We start from the raw sequence: 26,783 nt of genomic DNA on the forward strand, positions 1-26,783 counted from the left end.
GAAAATTTTCAAGCAACAATATAGTTCGAGGCATTAACAAATTTTCCGTAAATGATTGTTTCTTAACTAGGAGGTAGAATGGTAGATATTGGAATCCATTCCAGGTATGATCCGCAGGATTGACCTCGAATTTGTGAATCTTTTATAACCTATCATTCAGTCAAAGTATATTAGAATAAAAAGCCACAAGATTTTTTGATTGGCAGATACCAGAGACATTAATCTGTAGGCGTATAGTCCGTTACTTGATCTGTGTCAATATCGTTATTAATTGGGTGAGTGCTATATAGAGAAAATCTTTTTTGTGAGGGTACCAAATCCTTTGTATAATACTGTGATCATGTCTGGCATAGGCGGGTGAAAGACTATTCCATTTATCAGAGTGGGTCGGGAAGTGAGCATGAATATTTTTCGAAAATATAATTCTGGCCTCCAAATAGCTCTTGTTCTTCTGTGTAGTATGAATTAACAGCAATAAAACGTAAATGATTTTAACATTTCATAAATTATTTATTTTGATCAAATTTCAATGAAATGAAATCATTAATTTATCTTCAGTTGTAAATTAATACGTTAGCGTTGACGTAACTAAAAAAACACGTGATAACCTTGTGTACTATTTGTAATCTAAAATATTTATATCTCCATTTATCTTGTTGAAATATATTGCATTTCTTAAACCTTTGATATTCAGTGCTTGTTAACATTGTTACTGATAATGTCTTGTACATATCTGTCTCGGCTTGCACCAGGAAGAACCGTCGTTACCATCATGTATTATTATGCCTCAAAAGCAAGTACTGTCCAAGCCCAGTCATAGATTTATTAATAGATCCAGTCAAAGATGTATTTTATTCATTTCTGGTTTAAATTAAGATCCCTTCCCTTTATAAATCACTTGTCTCTTCCGCTATTCCCAAGTCAAGGGTCGTATACACTTATAGTTATTCATATCTTTAAACCAAAAGCCAATCAACAATTTTTAGCATTATTTTCGTAAATCAGTGACCCAGATATAGTAACGTTTGACTACATTTATTTCAAAACCATTTTGGCTGTAGACCAATGTTTTCTGCTCTTTATGCCGAATTATCCATTTTTGACGTTTCTTTTTGGACCATTGCAGCTATTTCTGCGAGACAAACACGCCGGCGCAGGTATTTATGGAAAATCATGCTTGTTTTTCATCAGACATTTCTCCGCACAGAGAAATCGCAATTTATTAGGACCACTCAATCTCGTTATTAAGTGGGTGAGTGCTATATAGAGAAAAGCCTTTTTTGTGAGGGCATACTAATATGATAATGTCTGGCGTGAACGACTACTTTATTTCTCATTGGATCAGGAAGTGAGCTGTAAAATATTTCGAAAATATAATTCTGGCCTCCAAACAGTTTGAGAAAAATATTCTGGTTCTCCTGTGAGCATAAATTAACAGCAATGTAATGTAAATGATTTTAACATATCATACATTTTTTATTGAGATCAAATTTCAAATAACTTAGCAAGTTAACACTGACTGAGCTATAAAAAAGCACGTGATAACCTTGTGTACTATTTGCGACCTAAAATATTTGTATCTCCATTTTTCTTGTTGAAATATACTGCATTTCTTAAACCGTTGCTATTCAGTGCTTGTTAACACTGTTATTGATAATGTCTTGTGCAGATCTGTCTCGGCTTGCACCAGGAATAACCGTCGTTACCACATGTAATGCCATAATTCCATTTCCAGCTTTAACTCATCCAGTACAGACACGATCAGTCATAAATTAGGACATTCATAGATCGCTAAATCAGTTACTAAATTTTACTTAATACTTTAATTCTTCGCTATTGACTGATTTTTGCAATACAGGTAACTATGTTTATATATGTATGTGTATATATTAGGAAGCAAACTTCATAGTTTTACCTAACTCAGTTATGGTAAATCATGAATCTTAATTTAGCAAGAAGAATGTTTGTTTACAAGTTTCTTGCAAGACAATGTATTGCCAAGATTAAGGATGAGATTAGGAAAACATGAAAATAGTTTAAAATGTACACAATTTTCTGTTCTTGTTTCAGGTTTTTGTGCCTTTGTCTTGATATATTAGTGCTAGATCGTGTGAATTCGAGGTAACTGTAGCAAAACAGTAGGTAAAATAAATCTTTTTTTAATCTTTTGCGTTTATAATTGTTCTTAATTTGTGTTGCCCACCTCAAGAAATGGATTGATAGACTTCGATAGGGCTTAATCATTTTTTTTTTTTGAGTTCTAGCACAGTGTTTGTCATATTTGCAGCTAATGTATTTTCTCAGTCCTAAAGTGTTTCCGGTTTACTTGAAAACATTATATAATTTCAATAATCATAGATTGCCTCCTAATAATTGGAATTATGTTATACAGTCTCCAAATAATTTGGCAGTAATACAAAAAAAAGAAACAGAAAAGAAAAAAGAAAGGCTTTAAAATAAAGGTAACAGGACAGAAAATGGTTAAAGAATCGTCCAATATATAAGGAGACACTATAGCAAGTGCAATTATCCCTTCAAGGATGAGTAGAGAGAGAAATTTCCAGGTGCCCTCTGACAGAAGGGGTTCTAGAGAGAACTTCCTATTACTGTGACAATAGTGTGTGTGTGTGTGTGTGTGTGTGTGTGTGTGTTGGATTTATAACGTCGCTTTTAAAAATATTCAGTCATATCACGACGATATCTGAAGTGTGACAGTTTATGGTGGTGTCTAGCAATGGGGCATGTTGCTTGTTCTATTTCAAAAGATTATTGAAAATCCTTTCTTATTTCTAAACATGACGTGCCAGGGAATTTGAGAATAAGAATCACGTTTTTAGCATGGCTTGTTATGGTAGGTAAAATCTTGTAAATAAATTTCTGCATCTCATCAGGTGGTCGAAGGTTTTGAGGGAAGTTAGATTTTTTTTCGAGAAGCCCGAAAAGTTCCTATGTAAAATACAGAAGTGACCCTTCCAGAAATTAGGGAGGCCCATGGCGTTGGGCTATCGAATTTTTTTACACTAACTATTTGCAGAAAAAGAGCAAAGAGTTACAGCTTCACAAATTGAACTTTCTTACCCTAAAATATTTCATAAGCAGGAAATTTTAACAAGACAATGAAACCATTGACGTGAAATCGACCAGAGAGTAAAACAATCACGAGATATTAAACAAAAAAGTAGTGGAAAAATGAAAATTTAAAGTTTGTAAAATACAATTTGATAAAGTATTTTTAAAAAGCACAGAGCAATGAAACATTGCAAAATAATTTTTAGGGTTGGGTATATTAAATCTTATTCATGTTTATAGAAACTTTGGTGAACCTTGAAAGGGCCCGTGGCGAGAGGGGGGATTAAGAAAGGTCTAGAACGTCATGCACACACACACACACACACACACACACACACACACACACACACATGCAAACACGGGTCAGTTAGTGAAATATCCAAGGACCAAGCCTTTTGCTGTCGAATTTAACCCTTACAAACAAAACGGATACCCAATGAATAGGCGGGCCTGGCTTCTGTTCCGTATGTCAAGGGATTTTCCAGGTACGCTCGGTAAGTGTAAGTATCCATGCTGCTGGTGACCAGTTTGTATTTCAAATACAATTCCACCTCGCTGAACAAGGAATGCATGCAATTGTTGACGGTAGCTACTGCATCATCGTCGGCTAGGTTAGTGTTGGGTGGTTTGTTGACTTTCACTTTCAAGTACAAGAAACTGCTATTCAGATAGATGCAGTCTTCGGACTGTCCTTTGATTTCAAACTCTATGGGAACGAAATCCGCCAAAGAGCAGACGGGATAAAATTCGACCCACTGAGATTCTTGCATCGTCATCATGGTTGGTGGCATAGCAAACAGATCCAGTTCTGACTTGGAACAGGCGCAAGACTCTCGGTACATCGTTTTCTTTCTTTCTTTTTCTAACTGTTGTTTAATATTCAAAAAAGTCTAAGTCTCGGACGGTTCTTCTCTTCTTCGGCTTTCTAGCTTTTTGAGTGTGAAAGTCTCAGAAGAGAGTTTTTCGTTGTCCGTTTCTGCCTTGTCCTCGCTGTGGCGTCAGGGAAGCAGGAATGCCTGACTCACCCGTGTGCAGGGCATTTATAGGCGTTTCTCGTCGGCCCAAAATGTCCTTACCCGTTTGAAGCAAGATACTTTTGCCTGCTCTCAAAAAAGCTTCTTTGTTTTTTTTTATCAATGATGACATCTTTGAAAAATTATTTGCCATGCGTCAACGTGGCATCTTTCAAGGCGTACAATCCTTGTGTCACCATCGATTTCAACACGGACACCACAGAACGAAACGCTGATTTCAACATACCTCCTAAATCATTTCATCGCTGTCGAGCGACTCCTCGGTACAGACGATACATGACTTACGAGTCGTTAGAAAATCGTATTCGAATATGGAGTTCCGCCGCGACTTTCCCTTTGGAGAATGGAATATTTTGTCCAGATATTTTATAGCAATGTTGACAGTGTCGAAATACGACTTACTGACGGGCAGATAATGAAAATGTACAAATCTGCGGTGACAGTAATAGGTGTTTCCATCTTCCTCGTCAGTTATCGTGCCAGAATCCACTTTGAAAGGAGCAACAGGCAGCAACGGTACGGAGCAGTGTCCCACAACGTTGTAATTCACCACATCGGAATACACAAAGATCAAACTGAGACCTTGGTTTAATTCTACTAGGAATCAAAACGCCATGTAAAACTCCATGTAAATGCTAATGTTGATCTTCGGGCTAAAATTCTCTGTTACCAACTCTCGATGTCCGACCATAATTTCAAACAAACTATCATTAAACCTGATGGACAACGTTTCCGTATCCTGAAATTTCATCAGTAGGGGACAAGCGACATTATGGTACTCAGTCTTAACACATTTGTGCCTCTGTTGGTGGGTTTCCCAAACGCTGTCTCGAACATGACAGCAATTGTGTCCACCAAATGTTGACCACTAAAATAATAGCCTGACGGAAGTTTTAAAGTGTAGATGGTTAATGGTGGTTTGCTTGTTGGCTTTGTGTCACCTGAAAAACCGATTTTATTCCTATCTTCTTGCAATACGAAGTTCTGGATTTAAACGTAAAATGTGCGTGTTTTTTTTATTTATGTAGGGTGAATGATTTCCACCAAAGCCTGAGGTAATAAGGCCGTAAAACAGCATAAAGTGTTGCAGGGAAACACCTCTATGGAACTATCGCTGTGTAAGGTTAAGTAAAAGTGTTTGTTGTTGTTCGCAATTCCAGAGTTCTGATGGGGTCACTCGAAGTCAGAGAAGTGTCTAAAAGAGGATTATTTTGGTAGTTGTTGTTGTTGGAGTGGTGACCGGCGTTTGGCACAAGACTCACGGTGGTTCCGTTCGATGAGTATTTCAGGGAAGGATTGTGAAGACGGTAACCGATGAAACTGCTCAGTAAAATACTCCACAATCGTTTGCCTACATGTTGCAAACTCAGATTGGTAATAGCTGCACCGATGACACGATACGTCACAAAGGTTTGTCAAGATAAGTTGATTTACGTTTTAGGCACACGTTCTCCACACCACACCAACAAGGGTTGCTTCTGTAGATCTTGCAAAGAAGAACTCGATGAAGGGGTGGTCACTGCGGTTGTAGCGGTTGAGGCTGTGTGGAAGAGCATGCTGGTCACTTCTTTTTATAGTCGACGACCTGATAAGCGTCGATCCAAGAATCAAAAATGAGAGGATATCCCTTCCAACGCACTTTGACTTCTTTGACCCCGACGTTTTCCCACTTTTCGGGTTCTTCGTTCGAGAATGCTTTCGATGTCGTACGCTTCGTATTCTTTTTTGGTCACGCGTTGTACCTCGGGCAAGTAAAATGTTCCACGTCTTCCAATTTATAGACGGCAGGATAAACGCCACGCACTCGTCCAGTAACACGAAACAACTCAGTGGTCTAGTTGGGTAAGTAACAATTGTCGAAAGTGCGTTTGCTTTTGCCAATTTGCACCCAATCTCTTGCTGCCAACACTCCACCTTTCTTGTGGACAGCAACCGCTGCGGACGTACCAAACAGGCGCTCAAACACGAGCACTTAATTGTCGGGATTCATCTCTTGTGGTGGTACATCCATTGCTTCGATTGTAAGATTGGTTGTACGCTTGAACCAAATGAGGTAATATAACGATGTACTTGTGAGTGTCTTGATGCGTAAAATATTTCCACATGCTTTCTTTCAAGGATCGTTGAAAACGTTTCACGACGTTGGCTTAGGTTTCGGGATTCTCGGTGGTGAGAAAATGAATGTAACTTTTCTTTAATTCTTTTTTTGGAAAGCTTGGTTCTGAAATTCGGTGCCTTTGTCGGTTGGCCATTGAAGTGGGTGACGACAACTTTGTTTCAACACCAGTTGAAGGGCTCACACTAACTCACTTCTCGATTTGACACAAAACAAATATTTATAGTCACGATTGAAAGTGGCCAAATGAGAAACATCGGCTAAATCGGCTTGCCATCTATGATTGATGCCCTCCACTTGGGTGCGACTTCTGGAAAATTTTCGTTGAATGGGTTTATGTAAAGTGTACGTGGCTTGTTCTTGTAACCATCATTGCACTTGAAGTAAACGTAGACTTTTCAGTCGAAATTTTGCAGCACGATAGAATTACTGAACTCCTCTGTAATCTGCAATAAGGGGTGGATCACAGTAAATGCTGGTTAACACTTACTCCATTTTTTAATAAGTCACTATTCGCTGATGATACTTTGGATGGGGCGAAATGGTGGTTTGGAAACGGCTTTACGTTTCCGACGTGCCACGGGAGTAGACGCGAGGGTAGTGGTGGCGGTGGGGGTGGTAATGGGACGGCTTTGGTCTTGTTTTATTTTGCCACTTCTGATTTCTCTTCTTTCTTTCTGACCTCTGTCGACGGAGGAGTGGACATCATCCTTTTAACGCAGGCTTTAAGTTCTTTTCATTGGTGAGTGGGGGAAGGGGTAAAAAAGGATGCTGCAATCTTACTAGGAATGGGAACTGCTGACGGTGTTTGAGAAATGTATCTTACCTGTTCTTCCTCATGCATTCGTGGAGTCTATCTTGACTGCTGAGGGTGGTGGTGATGATGGACTTGTCAGTGAATTATTATCTTTCATAGTGGGCAGAGTTGTTTCGTCTAAAGCTTTCATATATATTCCATACAGCAAGGGTCCTAACACCATGGGCAAAATTCCTCCGCGTTGTACCAACATCTTTTGCTTTTGACCAATGGGTATTGTCTTTTGAACCATTTGGCAAAGAACGTGACGATGTTTGGCTAAGCATTTTTTCTGGTGCCTTTCAAGGCGTTCAAACAACATTCGCACATGGTATCGATGACGTCTTTGGAGCTTTTTTTTTTTCTCGCATGGGTGGAGGCGCTTTGGACACGACCGACAGCTTGTCACCATGTTTGACTAAACGAGGAGGCAGTTCTTTCTTTTTCTTCCCTTTGGGGTTAGAAGAGGAATGGCTTCTAGAGGGTGATATATCTTTGGGTGTTCAGAAGCACAAAACACAGATTACCATTCTTTGCCTCGTGTCTTTTTTATACTGTAATGCGTCGTTACTGATTGTTTTTACGTTTATCAAGTTGATGACAGGCATCACACGTCGTGGAGGAGTTCGCAACGGACTAAATCGGAACAGTTGTTGATTGGACAAATCCAGTAAACTCTGTAACATGCCCGATCTCTCTAGGACTTTGATTTTGGGACCAGGTAGTTTGTGAGCAGCTGCCACTGCAGCTAAAGAGGCGGAGGGTGTCGCCGCTGGAGGAGAAGTTTTTTGAGACGCCGGTTTCTATTATTTCATCAAATGAGGAAGAACGGGTGTCAAGTTGGTTTTGGCAGGCATCACCAAAAACGGAGAAGTGGAAGAACCTGAGACTACTGAAGACGCGGATACCGTCGCTTCTGGTTGTGGTCTGCGAATGTAAAGTTGCGTCTTGGCAGAAGTATCTCTCTTGCGGGTATAAGCTGTTTTCGGTGGGGGGTGGGGGGGTCTGGTGACTATTCTTTTTCTTTTTCTGTGGGCCTTTCTTTTACTGGAACTGTGATCTGGTCTTGACAGTGTTGATATTTATTTTCTTTTGGGTTCGTTTGGCTTTTTAGGGAGTGGCTTTTGTTTGTGGGGGAGACCGTTGGGGCCATTGGGATCCCATTTTAAGAGGGAGCGAATGATCACATCTCCTAGGGAACCGCTAACTCCAGGTTTCAAAATGATTTGCTTTTTGGTTTGAGGGTCAATGCGGTGATCAGCAAGTTGCGTCAAGGCTTTGTTTCTGCCAAAACAAACGCTTGGTTTATTGCGGAATGTAAATGATACCTTGCAGTAATTGACGTGCTGTCACCTTAAACCATCGTAAGACTTCTTTGATACTGCTTCTATTACACGAGCACGTATTTGTTTTTGTTTTTTTTGTTTTGTTTTTTTCGCGACTGATGCCATACAACGCACGAATCAGTTTGTCGGGCAGGTGAGACTGAAGAGACGTCATGTTGACGCTGTGTCGGACAAACCTAAAGTGTCAGAGGTTTTTATAGTTTTAGTTAAGTCGAAGAAAGGGATGTGTACACGACAGGCCCTCCGTCTTGGTACCAGTGGTTGAACAGATGGGTACGAAATAGAAAATAATCGGGGTGGTGGGTTTTAAATCCATGAGTAAATAGGCGTTTGGGGTTTGAGTGGCATCGTCGTACGCATGAGTCAGCCAAGGCGTTCCTAACTGATTGACTAAGACTTGCACTTGTGACTTATCTCTAGGGCTTCTAAACAAGACCACGTAATGAGCATTGAGACTGATGTGATGTAAATTACACTGGCATTACGATGATGCCCTTTGCGCGTAAACCACAGTTTAATTTCTTCTTCGTCTTCTCCTAACATGTCGTCGAAAAGGACCTAATGGGTTTGATTGGGGTAAGACACGATTCCGTCGTCTTCGCTAGGAATGCCATCCACAAACACGATGAAATCGCCTTGACTTTCTCGCAAGAGGCTGTAAGCCGATTGCCAATCTTTGTAACACCACACGATTGATTGAGGTGGACAATCGATCAAATGATGTTTATGTTCGATCAAGCGTTTGACAAATTTGGTGTTGTCTGAACCGCTAGGTCCGGCAATTAACATGTTAAAGGGATGACAAAGATACAAGGCCTCCCAACTGGCACATCTAAGTGTTCATCGATGACTTTGAAAGTGGAGGAAGAGGGAGCAGAGACAACAGAGGTAGCCATAGAAGTGTAGGAATGTCACTACTTTTGACACAAAGATAAACAAGACAACAGTTTTTATATTTTTATCAGGACCCTTTTATCGATTTTTTTTAAAATGGAACAACACCAAAGACAAAAATATATAAAAGCCAAATCGCTAAGTACAACGAGAATATACACCTCAAAATGATCAAAGTGGAATATAAACAAGTGTCTGTACAACACGTTGTTGGTAACCAAGGTGTCCTAGGGACAGTATGTAATGTTCTTACAGTATCTACATTGAGTACAGCCACACAGATGTCCTCCCAGAACGGTCTTTCGGGAAAACTCATGACAGTCCTGTCCTGAAGGGAGTGGTTTTCTTCGGTTCTCCCTTTGTCGGGTTCTGTTTCTTCTGACACTGTAACTAACACAGGTTTAAACGTTAATATTTTCACTGGACGTTTAAATTGAGGATCACAACTCTTGGGCATAATTGGCCACTTCTTTGGTCCAAGCCTCGAAACCCCAACGTTTCCAGTCACGTACATCTGTCCAGTGAGGGTGTAAGTCACAAACTACACACACATCGTTGTACGCATCTTCAGTACCTAAAAGTTGACAAATCTTTTGTTTCCGTATACGTCGAGAAGTATCCAAAGCTTTTAACCAAATGCGTCTCGCGAGGACATTTAATGGAACCACTTTCATGTTTTATTTGGTGGTAAGTACTGTTTGTAAAGAGTCCACAAGGAATCGGCTGGTAAACGAAATCCCAGAAAGCAAGTCACCAAGACAGACACCACACGATAACATGAATTAAATGGAGACAGTTCATGTAATCATCCACCATTTGAATACTCTCATTAATTTCCTTCCACGGAATTTGTTGTATCACCACTGATAAAGGTCGTGGGATGGTAGCCCGTTTTAAATGTTCTCTTGTCAACTATCCATGATCATGTCAGTCATTATGTATACACATGTGAAGGGTCACTTCTAATTGTCCTTATTTTATTTAAATCTTCTCCTAGAACGGTCTAAAGCGGAATAATCGGATGAACGCAGACTTGATTCAGAGAAATCTGACGAGTTTGTTGACTTTTTTCACGTTCCTCTTGTGAATTTCTGGACACAAATGTTCTACAGTCACCGTTGATATTTGTTTCTTACCAGTCCCTCCCAAACATCCTTGTAGATCTTCTCTTGCAGTTTGTTTGGTAATCCTTGACTATTACTTTTCAAATGGGGTTTAAATACTTGTCTCGGTGTTTTCCAACGTTTGACTCCTAGCCAAGCTGGTTTTTTAAACGACATGGTATGTCGCGTCAATGACTAGGTCCCACTAAAGGTAGGTATTGACAATGCGGAGACCATCGAGCATGTTCTAGGTAAGCCGAAATCTTTCTGCTCCCATTGGTGAAGTGACACACCGCAACTGAAACGCTTGACTTTATCCCCTTTGCCCAAGTAAAATAAAATCCGGCTCTGACTAATTCACTGGTAGATCCTCCAAGATATTTAGGTCACTTTCCTTGGAACGTTTGGATACGACTTTCAAAGTCGTCGTTTAAAAATACATTTCAAAACAAAAGCTCTGGATGGATTTGGCTTTTTGTGATTCCACAATTATTGGAATAGTATCTCATTTCGAAAATGAATATGCAGGTTTTGTAAAGTGGTCGTTTGGGTTTTGATCAAATATGACCTTGAGAATATTTATTGAAACTGCTGAAAATCCGTTTCCACGTCCAAGTTCCTGCGGCGGTAATGGCAGTTACTGTCACTGCCCATCGATCGATCGATCGATCTAGAGAGAGAGAGAGAGAGAGAGAGAGAGAGAGAGCAAACCGGTTTTAAAAAAATATTCTAAGAACTTTACCAAACATCTTAACTTTGTGAATTTAATTCTTTGGGTAAGGCACAAAATTGTATCCCAAGGTTTCGTATCACCAATGAACTGACATTGGTTCTGATGACATTAAAACTTGGTCAGAAAATCTTGCAAACTCGCATGAAATTTTGTACCCTAAATTCTACAATGAAAGTAAAATTGTTTTAAACTAACTATAACTCATATGTCATAGTTTCTTTTGTCGCGAGATAATCAAAATGTGTAAATGTCGGTATGTGTACGAAGTCTAGATTTAGCAAAGTCTGTAAGAAACTGCTAAATGACAAAAGCAAAGTTTCCAGTGACATAGAATATTTTTACACTGACATAGAATAATTTTACACTGACATAGAATACTTTTACACTGACATATAATATTTTTACACTGACCTTGTTTCATACACGTAAAATCCTGACTTTATCTAATAGTGCAACCATTTTAAAATTATCATAAGACAGCAACGATTTCACTCAACGTCTGAGAACTAGTAAGTGACCTTTATGCATGTTTTTGATTTTGTATCCAATAACGTCTTCGCAGAGTTAAATATATGTTCGCTTGGTCTAACTTAACAGGAAATATGCGATAAACGAATAATGCGACCCTTATCACAACACCAAGTAACATGCAAGAAACTTGTTTGAAGCTGGTCTCTCGTGAAATAAATATATGGTATTAGACGTGTGTGTGTGTGTGTGTGTGTGTGTGCGCGCGCGCTCTGTTACAAGTACAAGGTAAACTAATGCCAGCAAGTATCTTAATAAGTATTCTTAGAAGGTATTAGTCAAACTGTCACAAAACATCGTATTAAAAATGATTAGGACTCTTTTACAACCATAGAATCAAGTCAAGAAAATGATAAACAATAAGTTATATGTCTCCTTAATACAATTGAAGAGAAGGAGTTTATTCATATAGCATGGCTTTACATTAGTAACGAAAACAGAATGTTACTAACATCGTCCTTTATTATGCACGCTCTTTATACATGGGTAGTTTTTTCTTGCAAAATTATGTCTCGGAGAATACATGTACAAACTATCTGAGTGTACACGAGAACGTGCTGGCACCAATCGGCCGCCCAAAAATAATTTATGATCTTTTAAATATTGTGATGATTTTTTTGTGTTGCATGCCAGACCTGACATTAGTCACAATGATAACACATTTCTCTTGTTATGCAATGCGGTAACAATCGGAGAGCTTCTACTCCATAGCGCCATCAATCCCTTACGAAGCCTGAGTCTCGAATCCAGTCGAACAAAAGTCCGCATTAACATCGTTTGTCGACTCTGCATTTGTTGCCGTCGTCCTGCATGAGGAATTAGGTGTTGTTGTCTGGGAATTCGTCGTGTATATGGCGATGAACTGGCGTTTTATTCTGTGGGATAAAATAAAAATATTCCTCAATCACATGAGTAGAATTGTTAGATTCCGCGAGAATATATGTTGTTTGATTAGTCATTTAAATTATAGCGAGCTAATATATAAAATCAAGACATGAAAAATTATACACTAGCATAGACAAACACCATTTTCCGCATGCTTCGTTACGAAAAATAACGCAAAGCGACGAGTACTTGTTCTCAACGTTCGTCATAGATTACTTTCATGGACATGGGACATATTCACTGTTAAAAGTATCCGTTTTCTACTATTCTTTTGTATATAAGACAGCATAAATATTATTTCCTCGAATTTAAGAACATTGATTTGCACAGGCAAAAAATGTGTACGAGACACAATTAATCAAATCTGCAAGGAGTCAAGCTACGTCATTCGGAACACATGGCCAGCAAACCTCGTTCGCAGTGGCGCACTAAGGGGGGAGTGGGTAAAGGCGGACGGGACGGTTGTCCCGGACGCCAGAGGTCTTGGGGCACCAAACCTCTGACGCCAGAGGTCTTGGGACACCAAACCTCTGACGCCAGAGGTCTTGGGACACCAAAACCCCTTTTGGTCCTCATCGTCGCCCACCGCACCATTCATCATTAGTACGCCACTGCTACTAAGTTTCATCTAGATTATATTAGCACCCGAAGACTGGGCGGGACTGGACCTCTTTAAATATCTTACAATGTTTAAAAAAATTATTAAGAGCTATATTCCTGACACATTTTAAAAGAGAAATATTAAGAAAACCGATGAATCGGAAGTGCCTTTATCATTTGCTATGATCTTCCTGCGTTTTGCGCATGCTTTAGTACACAAAGAGTAAAATCTCGTACGATTATAAATAGTACACGCATTTTAATTTACATTTCTTTCACATGTCCTGTCTTTCGTCTCCAAAGATCTATACTTCTGTTGAAAATAATGTACAAATCCACACTGTTCGTATATACCTAAGCGCGCGCGCGCACACACACACACACATACACACACATACATCTATATATATATATAGAGAGAGAGAGAGAGAGAGAGAGAGAGAGAGAATTGCTAAAATTGGTGACCAGTCTAATTTCGTACAATCCCATGTTGTATGACACATCTTGAGATGCATCAATTTCAAAAGTTATAGTATATGTTCCAGTAAAATGTGTATTATATTTATAAAATTACAATTTAATCAGACCAACGAAGCATACATACATAGGTCGTTTGCTAATTAGACTTTAGAAGAAACTTTATTCCAACGGTCAACTGGCAGGTGTCCGGTAAAAATACTAACCATTATATATCATGTCACCTACACAAATTTTCAGAATTCCCTTTGTACTTAACTAAGATCTTCCAAAAACAAAAAACAAATGTAACGTTTGGGTAAGAAAGCCATTTTCTATTCTCAAGAGCGACATGTTTCCTGGTGTTATCTTTGAACTGGAAGGAAACCGAAAGTAATTATCATTTTTGTTGTGTAACGAAGATATTAGTGTCCGATGGACTTAGTATGGATCAGTAGGATATATTAGCTGCCCAGTATGTTTTTTAAGTCTGACATGTATACACTAGAAGTCCGTCAGACGGTCTTACAAGTTTGACAGGTATACACTAGAAGACTGTCTGACGATCTTACAAGTTTTACATATTAAAACTAGAAGTCCGTCAGACGGTCTTACAAGTTTGACATGTATACAATAGAAGTCCTTCTGGCGATCTTACAAGTTTAACATGTATACATTAGAAGTCCTTCTGACGGTCTTACAAGTTTGACAAGTATACACTAAAAGTCCTTCTGACGGTCTTACAAGTTTGGCATGTATAGCTTAGAAGTCCTTCTGACGGTCTTACAAGTTTGGCATGTATAGCTTAGAAGTCCTTCTGACGGTCTTACAAGTTTGACATGTATATACTAGAAATCCGTCTGACGGTCTTAAAAGTTTGACATGTATACACTAGTAGTCCTTCTGACGGTCTTACAAGTTTGACATGTGTACATTAGAAGTCTTTCTGACGGTCTTACAAGCTTGACATATATACAATAGAAGTCCTTCTGGCTGTCTTACAAATTTGACATGTATCATCGAGAAGTCATTCTGACGTTCTAGGGATGAAATATGTTAATTCATAAATTGTCAAGAATCAACATTCTTTTTATATCGAGACGACAGTACAAACAAATGCACAAGTTGTAAATTGCAAACAAACATAGATCTGGAATAATTTAAAAGCTTTCCGCCTGTGATTGATATGCCATATAAATGTACATGTCCTTTGAGAAAGACGTTTGCGATTTAGGTCTCTATTGCAATAATCCGTCAAGTACATTACGTGGATTGCATGTGAGTGCATTGTATGTTTAAAGAGATAAAATGGAGTAAAGCAATCATGGGAATAATATACATTATGACGGGTCTTAAAATTAGAGACCAGAAATATTACTCACTTTCACACTGGTACAGCCATATCCTAATTAAAACTGTCTGTATTAAACACAACTTGAACCTTGTTCTTTGCATTAATCACAACAAATGTATTTTAGATAATTATTCGTACAAAGCCTAGGAACAAGAAAGGTATTTTGGACAAGTATTCGTACATAGCCTAGGAATAAGAAAAGTAGTTTGGATAATTATTCGTACATAGCCTAGGAACAAAAAAAGGTATATTGGATAATTATTCGTACATAGCCTATGAACAAAAACGTAGTTTGGATAATTACTCGTACATAACCTAGGAACAAAACAAAAGTATTTTTACATAATTATTCGTATATAGTCTAGGAACAAAAAAGTATTTTAGATAATTATTCGTATATAACCCCGGACACAAATAAAAGTACTGTAGATAATTATTCGTACATAGACTAGGAACAAGCAAGCTTCTGAATGCGGAGAATGAGATGAAGGAAAAGAGAAGAGAAACTAAAATTTGTTTGGCGTTTAAATGCACGGCAATACAAGTAGGTTATTTAGTGCCGAGATAACAAGTGTGCCCTGCCCAAAAGTACGTCCTGATAACCAAACCATGCTGATTCCATCTTGAGTCAGGCACGCTAAGTACCGCGTATCATTTGAAAGAAGGTAAAGAGGAAAATGATGATGATGACGATGAATGTTACAAGTATTTTCATTAGGAAAAGGCGGAGTGGAGGAGCATGAAGAGGAGAGTTGATGTAGTGGCTGTGGAACTAATTGTATTATTCATCATCATCGTTTCTATATTATTATTATTATTATTATTATTTATACTATTATTATTATTATTATTATTATTATTAAAATTTCTAAATACTTTCAAGTGTTGTGGCGCTATACTCTTCCCTGAATTTTTTACTAGTACTGTGTCACAAGGTGAAAGTTCTACACCGTTTCCATGTTTTACAATTTTCTTAAGGATATTATAAAAGAGCGATAGCTTCTGGGCTTGACTGGGGAAAAATGGGTTCGATTCTGGGCGATATAGGGGAAAGGGGGTTAGCTTCTGAGTGATTCGGTGGAGAAAAGGGGTTTGGTTACTGAATGATGTTGGGGAATGCTTGGATCACTTGATGCAACACATGACAACATGATACATTTATATTAGAAACATTTCATTGTCGTCTACTAAAGAAAGTGTCAAAATGACAAGAATTGATTGGTATTTCTTCGCGTTGGTATTGATCAAAAGAAATCTATTTCTCTTCCTGTTAAATGTATGTTATGAAATACAAGGTGAATTATTAGTCACTTGAGCTGATTGGATCGTCTTTGAGTACATTTTTCTCCTTCAAGTCAATCTTTACAATGTGTGCCACGTGAGGTCTAGAAAATAAAACGAAACACATCCATAGTTTTGATAAAAGGCCTACTATAAAAAAGGAAAAACCTGCTTTTAAAACGTTTTTTTTTTAAATCTTCAATTTGTATGCTTTTTATTTTACGGGGAATCAAACTCTAATATAAACCGGTGAAATATTAAATGACGTATGTATTCTTTATAAGAATAAGTGCTTAAATTTCAGATTTACACAAATGTAATTTTCCAAAGAACTTGGACATCGTGCTTTACACGTAGAGCATCTGTGATCTGTGTGTCCACACCCTGCCCATTATCTATTCATCACATCAGTCTTCACGCTTACCATTCATGTTTTATTGCTCAATTGCATGCTATTAAGATGGATTTGAAAATATTTCATATTTTCCTATCTTGCTTGTAATCTGACAATTAGGAAGAATTAAGGGACCAATCCAGAAGTAATGCATCAATCTGACCAGAAGATCGGATCAATCTGACCGGAAGTATCGGATCAATCCGACCAGCGATAAAATATTTGTACGTGAAGATGATTTAATAGTCATGTCTTCTTATCGCCCCTTTCGACGAAGGAATAATTTAGTGCCTTCAGTCGTTCTTTCACCGCGCCGTCTCTAAAAATACATTTATCAAATTTTGAAATGTTGGTTGGTAACCGTGAAGACGATTGGGATGAACAGATTTTGGGCAGGGTGTGGATACAGTTGGTAAGCGTGAAGACGGATGGGATGAATAGATAATGGGCAGGGTGTGGATACAGTTGGCAAGGGTGAAGATGGTTGGGATGAATAGATAATGGGCAGGGTGTGGATACAATTGGTAAGCGGGAAGAGGGTTGGGATGAATAGATAATGGGCAGGGTGTGGATACAGTTGGTAAGCGTGAAGATGGTTGAGATGAATAGATAATGGGCAGGGTGTGGATACAGTTGGTAAGGGTGAAGACGGTTGGGATGAATAGATAATGGGCAGGGTGTGGATACAGATGGTAAGCATGAATATGGCTGGGACTAATAGATAATGGGCAGGGTGTGGATACAGTTGGTAAGCGTGAAGAGGGTTGGGATGAATAGATAATGGGCAGGGTGTGGATACAGTTGGTAAGGGTGAAGATGGTTGGGATGAATGGATAATGGGCAGGGTGTGGATACAGTTGGTAAGCGTGAAGAGGGTTGGAATGAATAGATAATGGGCAGGGTGTGGATACAGTTGGTAAGGGTGAAGATGGTTGGGATGAATAGATAATGGGCAGGGTGTGGATACAGTTGGTAAGCCTGAAGAGGGTTGGGATGAATAGATAATGGGCAGGGTGTGGATACAGTTAGTAAGCCTGAAGAGGGTTGGGATGAATGGATGATGGGCAGGGTGAGGATACAGTTAGTAAGCGTGAAGATGGTTGGAATGAATGGATAATGGGCAGGGTGTGGATACAGTTGGTAAGCGTGAAGATGGTTGGAATGAATGGATGATGGGCAGGGTGTGGATACAGTTAGTAAGCGTGAAGATGGTTGGAATGAATGTATAATGAGCAGATCGTAGATGCAGACATTTTACAGGTTGGGTATTGCCACTTTACTGTACACAGATTTCTTGGGACAAATCAGTATATAATTTTTTGGATATGTTAGATAAAAATAAAATATCACATCACTTTTACGGTTATGCTTTATAAAACAACATCAGCGTATAACCTTTTTGGATATGTTCGAAAAACAAAAAGCAACTGAGCATATCACTTTTTGGATATGTTCGAAAAACAAAAAGCAACTGAACATATCACTTTTTGAATATGTTCAATAAAACAAAATCTGATTAAGCGATAATGTGCAAATGTGGACAAAGATCCACAAATTAACAAAACTAGTGTATTCGTCCCGTAGCCATGGCAATAGATTCAAATTAGCATGTTCCTCCCGTGTAGATGGATATAGATTTCAAAATAGAGTATTCCGCCCGTATAGATTGATATAGATTTCAAAACAGAGTATTCCTCCCGTATAGATTGACATAGAGTATTCCGCCCGTATAGATGGATATAGATTTCAAAATCGAGTATTCCGCCCGTATTAGATTGATATAGATTTCAAGATAGAGTATTCCTCCCGTGTAGATGGATATAGAATTCAAAATAGAGTATTCCGCCAGTATAGACTGCTATAGATTTCAAACTAGCGCTCTCCTCAAGTATAGATGGATGTAGATTTCACAACAGAGTATTCCTCCCGTAATCAACGATATAGATTTCAATATAGTTTTCATTCCGTGTGGATATAGAATTCAAAAGTGCGAAAAGCAATAGATTCTCGTATAATGGCACCTAATCTATTAATATACTATTTTTCATCCATAAAGTGTCGCTGAAATGCACTTTTCTTTATATAAGATAAACATGTAAGACTTTGCATTACACCAGTACCTGTTGTAGTAAATTTATAATTTCAGCTACCTAAATACTTGCTTTTTAAACGTGTTGTTAGTCATTGGAACTCACACAAAATTTATCTGCCTTGTCTTGTGCAAGCAATCAATGTCCACTTTATTTTAGTCCTGCCATTTAGGACACTGATAGCGGTTATGCTGTTTTTATATTCTAAACAGATTGCGATCAATGCGAGTGCATAATTGCCATACTTGGAACTTTTGTGGCGTGCGTAAGGGCAGCTGCAAGAATCTTTCTTTTCCCAAGCAATTATGCATAAAGTATTATCAACTCTTCGTGGACAAAGTAATTGAAAATATGTTATCTCGTTTGTTTTAATTTAGTTTAAGCATTTTTATTGTCGAAAATTTAAATATGAAATGCAAAAGGCTTGGAAAAAAGTTGTACAACTTGTAAGTTCCTCTCTGTTATGAACTCGATATCAAATCTAAATAGGAAGGACGTATGTACAGAAAATTTGAGTTATTTATGAGACAGAAAGACAGAGACAGACAGAGAGACAAAGACAGACAGACAAATAGACAGACATAGAGACACACACGGAGAGTTTGGTGTAGTCAGATCGATAAAACTATTCTTAAACGTATAAAAAGAATAACATCTCAGTTAATGGAAGAGGGAGCCAGTCAGCATTATAAATTTGTACGCATGTTCGTTTTTATGACATAGCTTGTTTTCGTTACATAGTTTTACGTTTCTTTTTGTATTGATATAGTTTCTTCTTTTGTATAAATAATCCCCAAACAAAGTAACGTTCACATCCGTATTGACATTAAATTAAAGAGTGACAGTATCCGAGAAAGTTTATTTCTCATTATGTCATAATGTCTGCAATTAGTAAAAGGTAATGACAATCTCTCTCAATAAGACATCCATATAGCAGGAAAGATCAGTGCTATCAGCGACAACTGGCAAAAGTTCATAAGAATAGAAGAGAAACAATACAATATAAGACCAACGAAAAGAAATATCTCCATGGATACAAGAACAAAATGGCTACTTTACAAAACAGGACACTAGTGAAATATTGCAATAAACACCTTTTACTGTTTATCCCCTTTACGAAATCAACCGACATGAAAGATATTTCTCTTTCACGATAATAATTGGATAAAAATACGAAGGTCTGTGCTAAGATTCAATCAACAAGAAATTCCGTTGAACGATATGTCTTTCCTGCTTCGCCTGTACAGTACATAAGCTAAAGACTTGGCATAAAATATCTAGCAAGAAAATTAGGTAATTACAACCACGTTTGAATTTAGTGAATGTTAATATAAGTGATAAATGTGATATTGCTAGATCATACATACAGCGTTGTCTAGGAAACTGAGCTACAAGCGTTAAAAGGTGTCTGTCGTTAAAGAGTGTCCGGCGTACTTTGTCACATATAATATAACGACAACTATATGAGAGACAGACAGACAGACAGACAGAGATCACTTGGTAACGCATTGATATAACCCCTACGATCACATTATATAATAAAATCACTTGTTTTATATATTACTTTAAACTAGGAGACCATAAGTGCCTTATTCACAGAATATTATATTAATGTACATTAAACAATTTCATCCTATCGGCGACGGCAGTAAATAGTCTTCTATTGCCACAGAAATTCATGTGAAAGCATCCAAATACAGTCTTCGTCAACGTCTGTGAAATGAATATCTGACTAAAGAAAGACGACCAAAAAGCAAATAGGATCAATCACAAAATGATATGCATGTTAGACTAAAGAAGAACATTCAAGAAGCAAATTAGATTAATCACACCATGAAATACATGTTAGACTAAAGAAACGCGACCAAGAAGCAAATTAGATTAATCACACCATGAAATACATGTTAGACTAAAGAAACACGACCAAGAAGCAAATTAGATTAATCACACCATGAAATACATGTTAGACTAAAGAAACGCGACCAAGAAGCAAATTAGATTAATCACACCATGAAATACATGTTAGACTAAAGAAACACGACCAAAAAGCAAATTAGATTAATCCACCATGAAATACATGTTAGACTAAAGAAATACGACCAAGAAGCAAATTAGATTAATCACACCATGAAATACATGTTAGACTAAAGAAACACGACCAAAAAGCAAATTAGATTAATCCACCATGAAATACATGTTAGACTAAAGAAACACGACCAAGAAGCAAATTAGATTAATCACACCATGAAATACATGTTAGACTAAAGAAACACGACCAAGAAGCAAATTAGATTAATCACACCATGAAATACATGTTAGACTAAAGAAACACGACCAAAAAGCAAATTAGATTAATCCACCATGAAATACATGTTAGACTAAAGAAACACGACCAAGAAGCAAATTAGATTAATCACACCATGAAATACATGTTAAACTAAAGAAACACGACCAAGAAGCAAATTAGATTAATCACACCATGAAATACATGTTAGACTAAAGAAACACGACCAAAAAGCAAATTAGATTAATCCACCATGAAATACATGTTAGACTAAAGAAACACGACCAAGAAGCAAATTAGATTAATCACACCATGAAATACATGTTAGACTAAAGAAACACGACCAAGAAGCAAATTAGATTAATCACACCATGAAATACATGTTAGACTAAAGAAACACGACCAAGAAGCAAATTAGATTAATCACACCATGAAATACATGTTAGACTAAAGAAACACGACCAAGAAGCAAATTAGATTAATCACACCATGAAATACATGTTAGACTAAAGAAACACGACCAAGAAGCAAATTAGATTAATCACACTATGAAATACATGTTAGACTAAAGAAACACGACCAAGAAGCAAATTAGATTAATCACACCATGAAATACATGTTAGACTAAAGAAACACGACCTAAAAGCAAATTAGATTAATCACACCATGAAATACATGTTAGACTAAAGAAACACGACCAAGAAGCAAATAGGATCAATCACACCATGAAATTCTAATTCTCATTTGAATCAAATCATTTTTAATCTCATTTTAAAGCATGCAAGTTGCTTTAAATTGATGTTATGCACCCATTTCACTTTGTATGAATATGAAACAGAAAGATGACACGATTTAATCAATAAAAATAAAGTATTGTTATGTAGGCAGCTTTTGCCTTAGAGACGCGCATACCATGTTGTTATAGCATCTTTTTCCCCCCAATTGAACTGGAAAAACAAACCAAGCCTGTCGGGCACACCATTCTACTTTCATCACATGCAACAGTTATATTATTGTACTATTATGGCACGCCATTCCTTATGAACTGGAGAAATACAGTCCAACAAAGAAATACGTTTCTATTTCAGGAAATTAAAACAACCATAAAAGACACATATGGGAAAAAGGCTCAAAAATCTAATAAAAGAAAATACAGAAATGTGCCTCAGGAGAGCAAACATTTTGGAACAAAAGAGAGTTTTGAGAATTGTCCATGAAAAGTACGAAAAGCCGGCATGGAATGTAGAAACCTACAATTCCAGATATGGCTAATTAAAACAAGTTATTAACAGACAGACGTGAAGATCTATAAATTTGTAATCAAAGTAATCGATGTATTTAATTGATGGATTTAAATCTACAGCAAGACAATTATATTTTGTTTTGAACTTCTCCTTTCAAGGAGAATAAAAAGAATACATGTTTGTGTGTGTGTGTGTTTGTCTCTCTCTCTCTCTCTCTCTCTCTTTGCAATAAGTGATTCAGATGCACACATAAATTTTACTCTTTTTAAACAATTTATCATAGCTATATGCATTTGAATGTAGGAAAATTATATGTGTGTGTGTGTGTGTGTGTGTGTGTGTGTGTGTGTGTGTGTTTCAAAGTGGGACATTATATACTTCTATTGTTTGCTGTGAGAATAAACGCTGTTTCTCAAAAGTCAGTTCTTAATCGAAATTTATTTTATTTTCACATTTTATCTATACTCCTTCCCATTTTGATTCCTAAGTTATTCAACAGAAAAATAATTTGTTTTACATCAGCAACATGGACTACAAGAACATTTCTTTCATACATCCGTTCGACAGATAAAAGTATTTTCCGATTTTTAACTCAACTCCTAACATCAGGCGATAAATGTATATATTATATAAGAAATACTCGTATTTTATTTAAAAGTGGTTCTCACTATTAAGTATCGATGAGATATTTCTGGGACCAAAACTTTATTTTATTATATTGCATCTATTGTTCACGAAAAGCACTTATACCTTGCTGTTGTATCCCTCCAGTCAATTCTAATAAAAAACGATAAATAAAAAGCAGAGATAGAAATCAATCCCTGTCAAAGTGATAGGTTTAACCAACCATTTCTGCCATCTATATGTATGCGCCATAAAATTTGTATTTATGTGTCGTAAAATCTATAATTTATGTGTCGTAAAATCTATATATATGTGTCGTAAAATCGACCACAAGTTATTCACTTATAGTTGTATACGCTATAGCTCAGAATTGGACACGATACTATATTGTGTATTACACACGTGACTGAATTTTGTATCTTACACCTACATATCGATAATTTCCCCACACGTTTTTGTTATCCGGATCATTATTCCATTAGAGCCTTTGAGGAAAGTATGAGTTATGTTTAATTATAACTACGTTAGCTTTTTGTGGCAACAACCTTTCTATGGTGACACGGATACTGTATCCAAATTAAACCAGCTATATAGTGACGCGGATATTGTATCCAGATTAATCCACTTATATAGTGACACAGATATTGATTCTAGATCAAACCAGTTATGTAGTGGGTCTTATTAAATCAATCTTAACTAATTCATTAATGTTTGTAACAATTCAAGGAACTTCTATAGCTCCTTGCATGCTTATAAAATATCACTTATTTTATCTGTGATTTTGCTTAGGAAGATTTGAAAGTTTTAAGATCGTGTTAGTGAGAAAGATTTGTTTGGGGATATCATTTACTTTATAATAATAATAATAATAATAATACCGAGAATGACGGTTCGATGACAATGATGATCTCAACGACAACGTAGGATACAAACTCGCCAATAACTTTTTAGGAACGTTCATTTATTTTAAGCCTTAGACTACAGCCATGGTTTATTATGGGGTTATTATCGTTTTATTATGGGGTTATTATGGTTTTGTTATTATGGGTTGATTATGGGGTTATTATGGTTTTATTATGGGGTTCTTTTATTTTCCTTAACGATACGTTAATAAACATTTATCATCCGTCTTTATATCTTTGGGGTTTTTTGTGGCTATCATTACTACTACTACTATAATTATTATTATTATTATTATTATTATTATTACATCAATCTGCTACAATACCATATTGACTAAAATTTTGATACAATAATCAGATCAGATCAATAATAATAATAATAATAATAATAATAACGATAATAATACTAATACTAATAAAAACGCAATGAAGGTCAACAACGAATTGGCGATAATCCCCAGCAATGGAGGCGGATAAAAAATGCTACACAAGGAACATGACTGGAAACATGTTCATACAACGCAGGGTGCTAACATCTTTTAATTTATGAAAACCTGATTCAGAATGCAAAGCAAATCCCTAAGTCTAACTGGAGCCGGAATTCAACTTTGTAAAATAGCGAAAATCCAGCCTGACCTTGGTCATTATTGATTATCTACCTTTAACCATATTTGGTTTTAGATAATGAAGTCTTTGATAAGTTTATTGACCTGATTCAAATTTGTAACCTATGTGACGTAGGGGAAGTTATTATATCCAGAGGTACCTAAGTACCTCTTATGTAACTTTGGTAGTGACATGTACAGACTTACCCTTTGTAACATCCGCATACAATCTTCAGCTTATTCCAGAATTTGTCATTCACCATGGAGTACAGATAGAAATTGACGGAGTAATTAGAATATTGCATCAAGTAGGTTATAGTCCCGACTAAATCAAGTATGGCGACACTATGATTATCGCCCTCTTCTTCGTATTGATCTCTTCTATACGAGTCCACGATGAAATACACAGACACAGGGACAGTGGCAACGAGAAAATAAAATGTGCTTACCAATAGCATTTTAGTTAGTTTGACGCTGACACGTTGCGTACGACGGAACATGACGTTATTCATCATACTTGCACGGCCCCTCTGAATACGGCTCAAGGTTCGAACCAGTAAAACGTTACATATAAACATTATGACAAATGGTGCAGCTGATAAAAATGTAAAATCTATATACACGAACGCAAATTCGTCGAAATTTCGATCGTCGGTCGTAAGTGAGCCACAAGTCCCATTATTATTTATACCATTTGTCCAAAAGAAATGGAGATCAACACCGGAGAGAACAAAAAATAGAATAATAAGGGACACATACACACGCCGATAAGTTACAATTCTTATGAACTTAAATGGGAAATATGTTTTAATAACACGTTCGATGCAAACGAACACCAGTATCCATGATGAATACTGCATTGAGAGATAAATAACAAATAAATTAATTTTGCAACCAACGTCAGACAATGTTCTTATATCCAGGTCGAAAGTGTTTAGAATCCAGTACCTTGATAATCCTGTAATCAAGACCACACTGTCTGTAATTGCAAGAACGAAAAGAAAAAAAAGGGTAGGCCTTTTGGAAACTCCAATTTTCCTGAAAACTAGAATTGTAAGTAAATTCCCAGTCAGTCCAAAAACTAGAAAAAGGACTGAAAATATCTTCCATAGCCATTTCCCAGCCTCTTCCAACTCTACTGCGGAATCTGGTGTGGAATTGTTTTTCACCTGCTCCGTAGAAATATCAGTAAGGTACGTATAGTTGTCAGATGTCGTAGTGGTTTTCAATAATGTCGTGTTATTCATTGTAATACTATATGTTCTATGGTGCCTTTCAGCTTTGTTTCCGTGTGCTAATAGAGTTTATAAAAAGGGCTGATATACCTTGGTCCAAACCGTCTTTTAAGCATCTTATGGGCCTGTCTCTATTTCCAACTGCTCACTTACCGTCATATTCGTTCCAAGTCCTTCAAAAGAAAGAGTGATGTCAGAACTCACGGTCACTCCCACTGCTTACGTACAGCTAATCTGATAATAGGAAGCAGTTGAAATATTCATAATCACGCACGGATCCCTTCTTCCATATACTACACCTTGCATACATTTTGTGTTTATTTATGTATACCATAAATCGATCAGTTTGCACCTGACAAACAACAGCAAAGAGGGTCGTTGAATTATACTTTACTTCATCGAAACCGAATCAGTTGTTATCAGTTGATTCACCTTGATGTGATACCAAGTTCTGCACAAGGCCAATGGATTATAACAGAAAAGGTCACTTTCGTGAATAGTATGACGATGAGAAAGCCATTTTTTGAATTCGTGGACATTGTTTCAGTGACTCTCTTAATTTCAACATTAAAATGTAATTTAAATGCATATCAAAGAAAGTACAAGTAGATACATGCACACACACATAAGCAGATTAAAGGTAATAAATCATAACGGATCAGTTCATTTGAGATTTGAAGATACTGCAAGCATATATGTACATCCATCTTGAAAAATGCAGCAATTATCATACATAGACAGTTACACCTCACCTCAGATCAGAGTCGATAGAGAACACAGAAGCTTGAAATAACTGTACAAGACAGGAAACTGTTCCGTTTCCTCACTTCAGTTTACTTCCGTGTTGATTTACATACATACATACATACATACATACATACATACATACATGCATACATACATACGTACAAAAATACGTACAGTAACGGATTCAGCGACTAACAGACGGACGGACGGACAAACATACAGCAAGATTTGAAACTCATTCATCATTCCATGCTTAAAATGCACCATTAAATCGCTGTGTTCCAATTAATGTGAAAATCATTTTCGAACAAGTCGCACGAGAAAAATTATTATTAGTTTAGACAGATCTCCAACAAACCTGATCTCAACAGTAAGGCGGATGCACCTATCATGAAATCTAATTTATATTGACATTTGCAAATGTGCATACCAATGTTTCCGTAATCAAGTATTGAAACTAGTT

At 37.0% G+C, this 26,783-nt stretch overlaps 1 protein-coding gene across 1 annotated transcript; it reads right to left on the minus strand.

Annotated features, from left to right (window-relative positions):
• Positions 1–11,983: 11,983 nt before the first annotated feature.
• Positions 11,984–25,904, minus strand: LOC149800403 (uncharacterized). Its single transcript, XM_089960039.1, has 2 exons — positions 24,546–25,904; positions 11,984–12,494 (listed from the first exon to the last, which is right to left on the minus strand). Exons 1-2 carry the CDS (start codon positions 25,583–25,585, stop codon positions 12,344–12,346), a joined length of 1,191 nt encoding a protein of 396 aa, XP_089816165.1. The 5' UTR covers positions 25,586–25,904; the 3' UTR covers positions 11,984–12,343.
• Between the last annotated feature and the right edge of the window lie 879 nt (positions 25,905–26,783).

The sequence above is a fragment of the Sinohyriopsis cumingii genome, chromosome 5 (assembly GCF_028554795.1).
Source record: "Sinohyriopsis cumingii isolate HCF-2022 chromosome 5, ASM2855479v2, whole genome shotgun sequence".
In the NCBI taxonomy this organism is placed as follows: Eukaryota; Metazoa; Mollusca; class Bivalvia; order Unionida; family Unionidae; genus Sinohyriopsis; species Sinohyriopsis cumingii.

Excerpts from the sequence above, each read along its gene's own strand:
- LOC149800403 (XM_089960039.1), bottom strand. The coding sequence starts at position 25,585 with ATGAATAACACGACATTATTGAAAACCACTACGACATCTGACAACTAT. Across the intron at positions 12,495-24,545 it reads GTATGCGGATGTTACAAAGG|AATAAAACGCCAGTTCATCG; the intron begins GTAAGTCTGTAC and ends TTTATCCCACAG.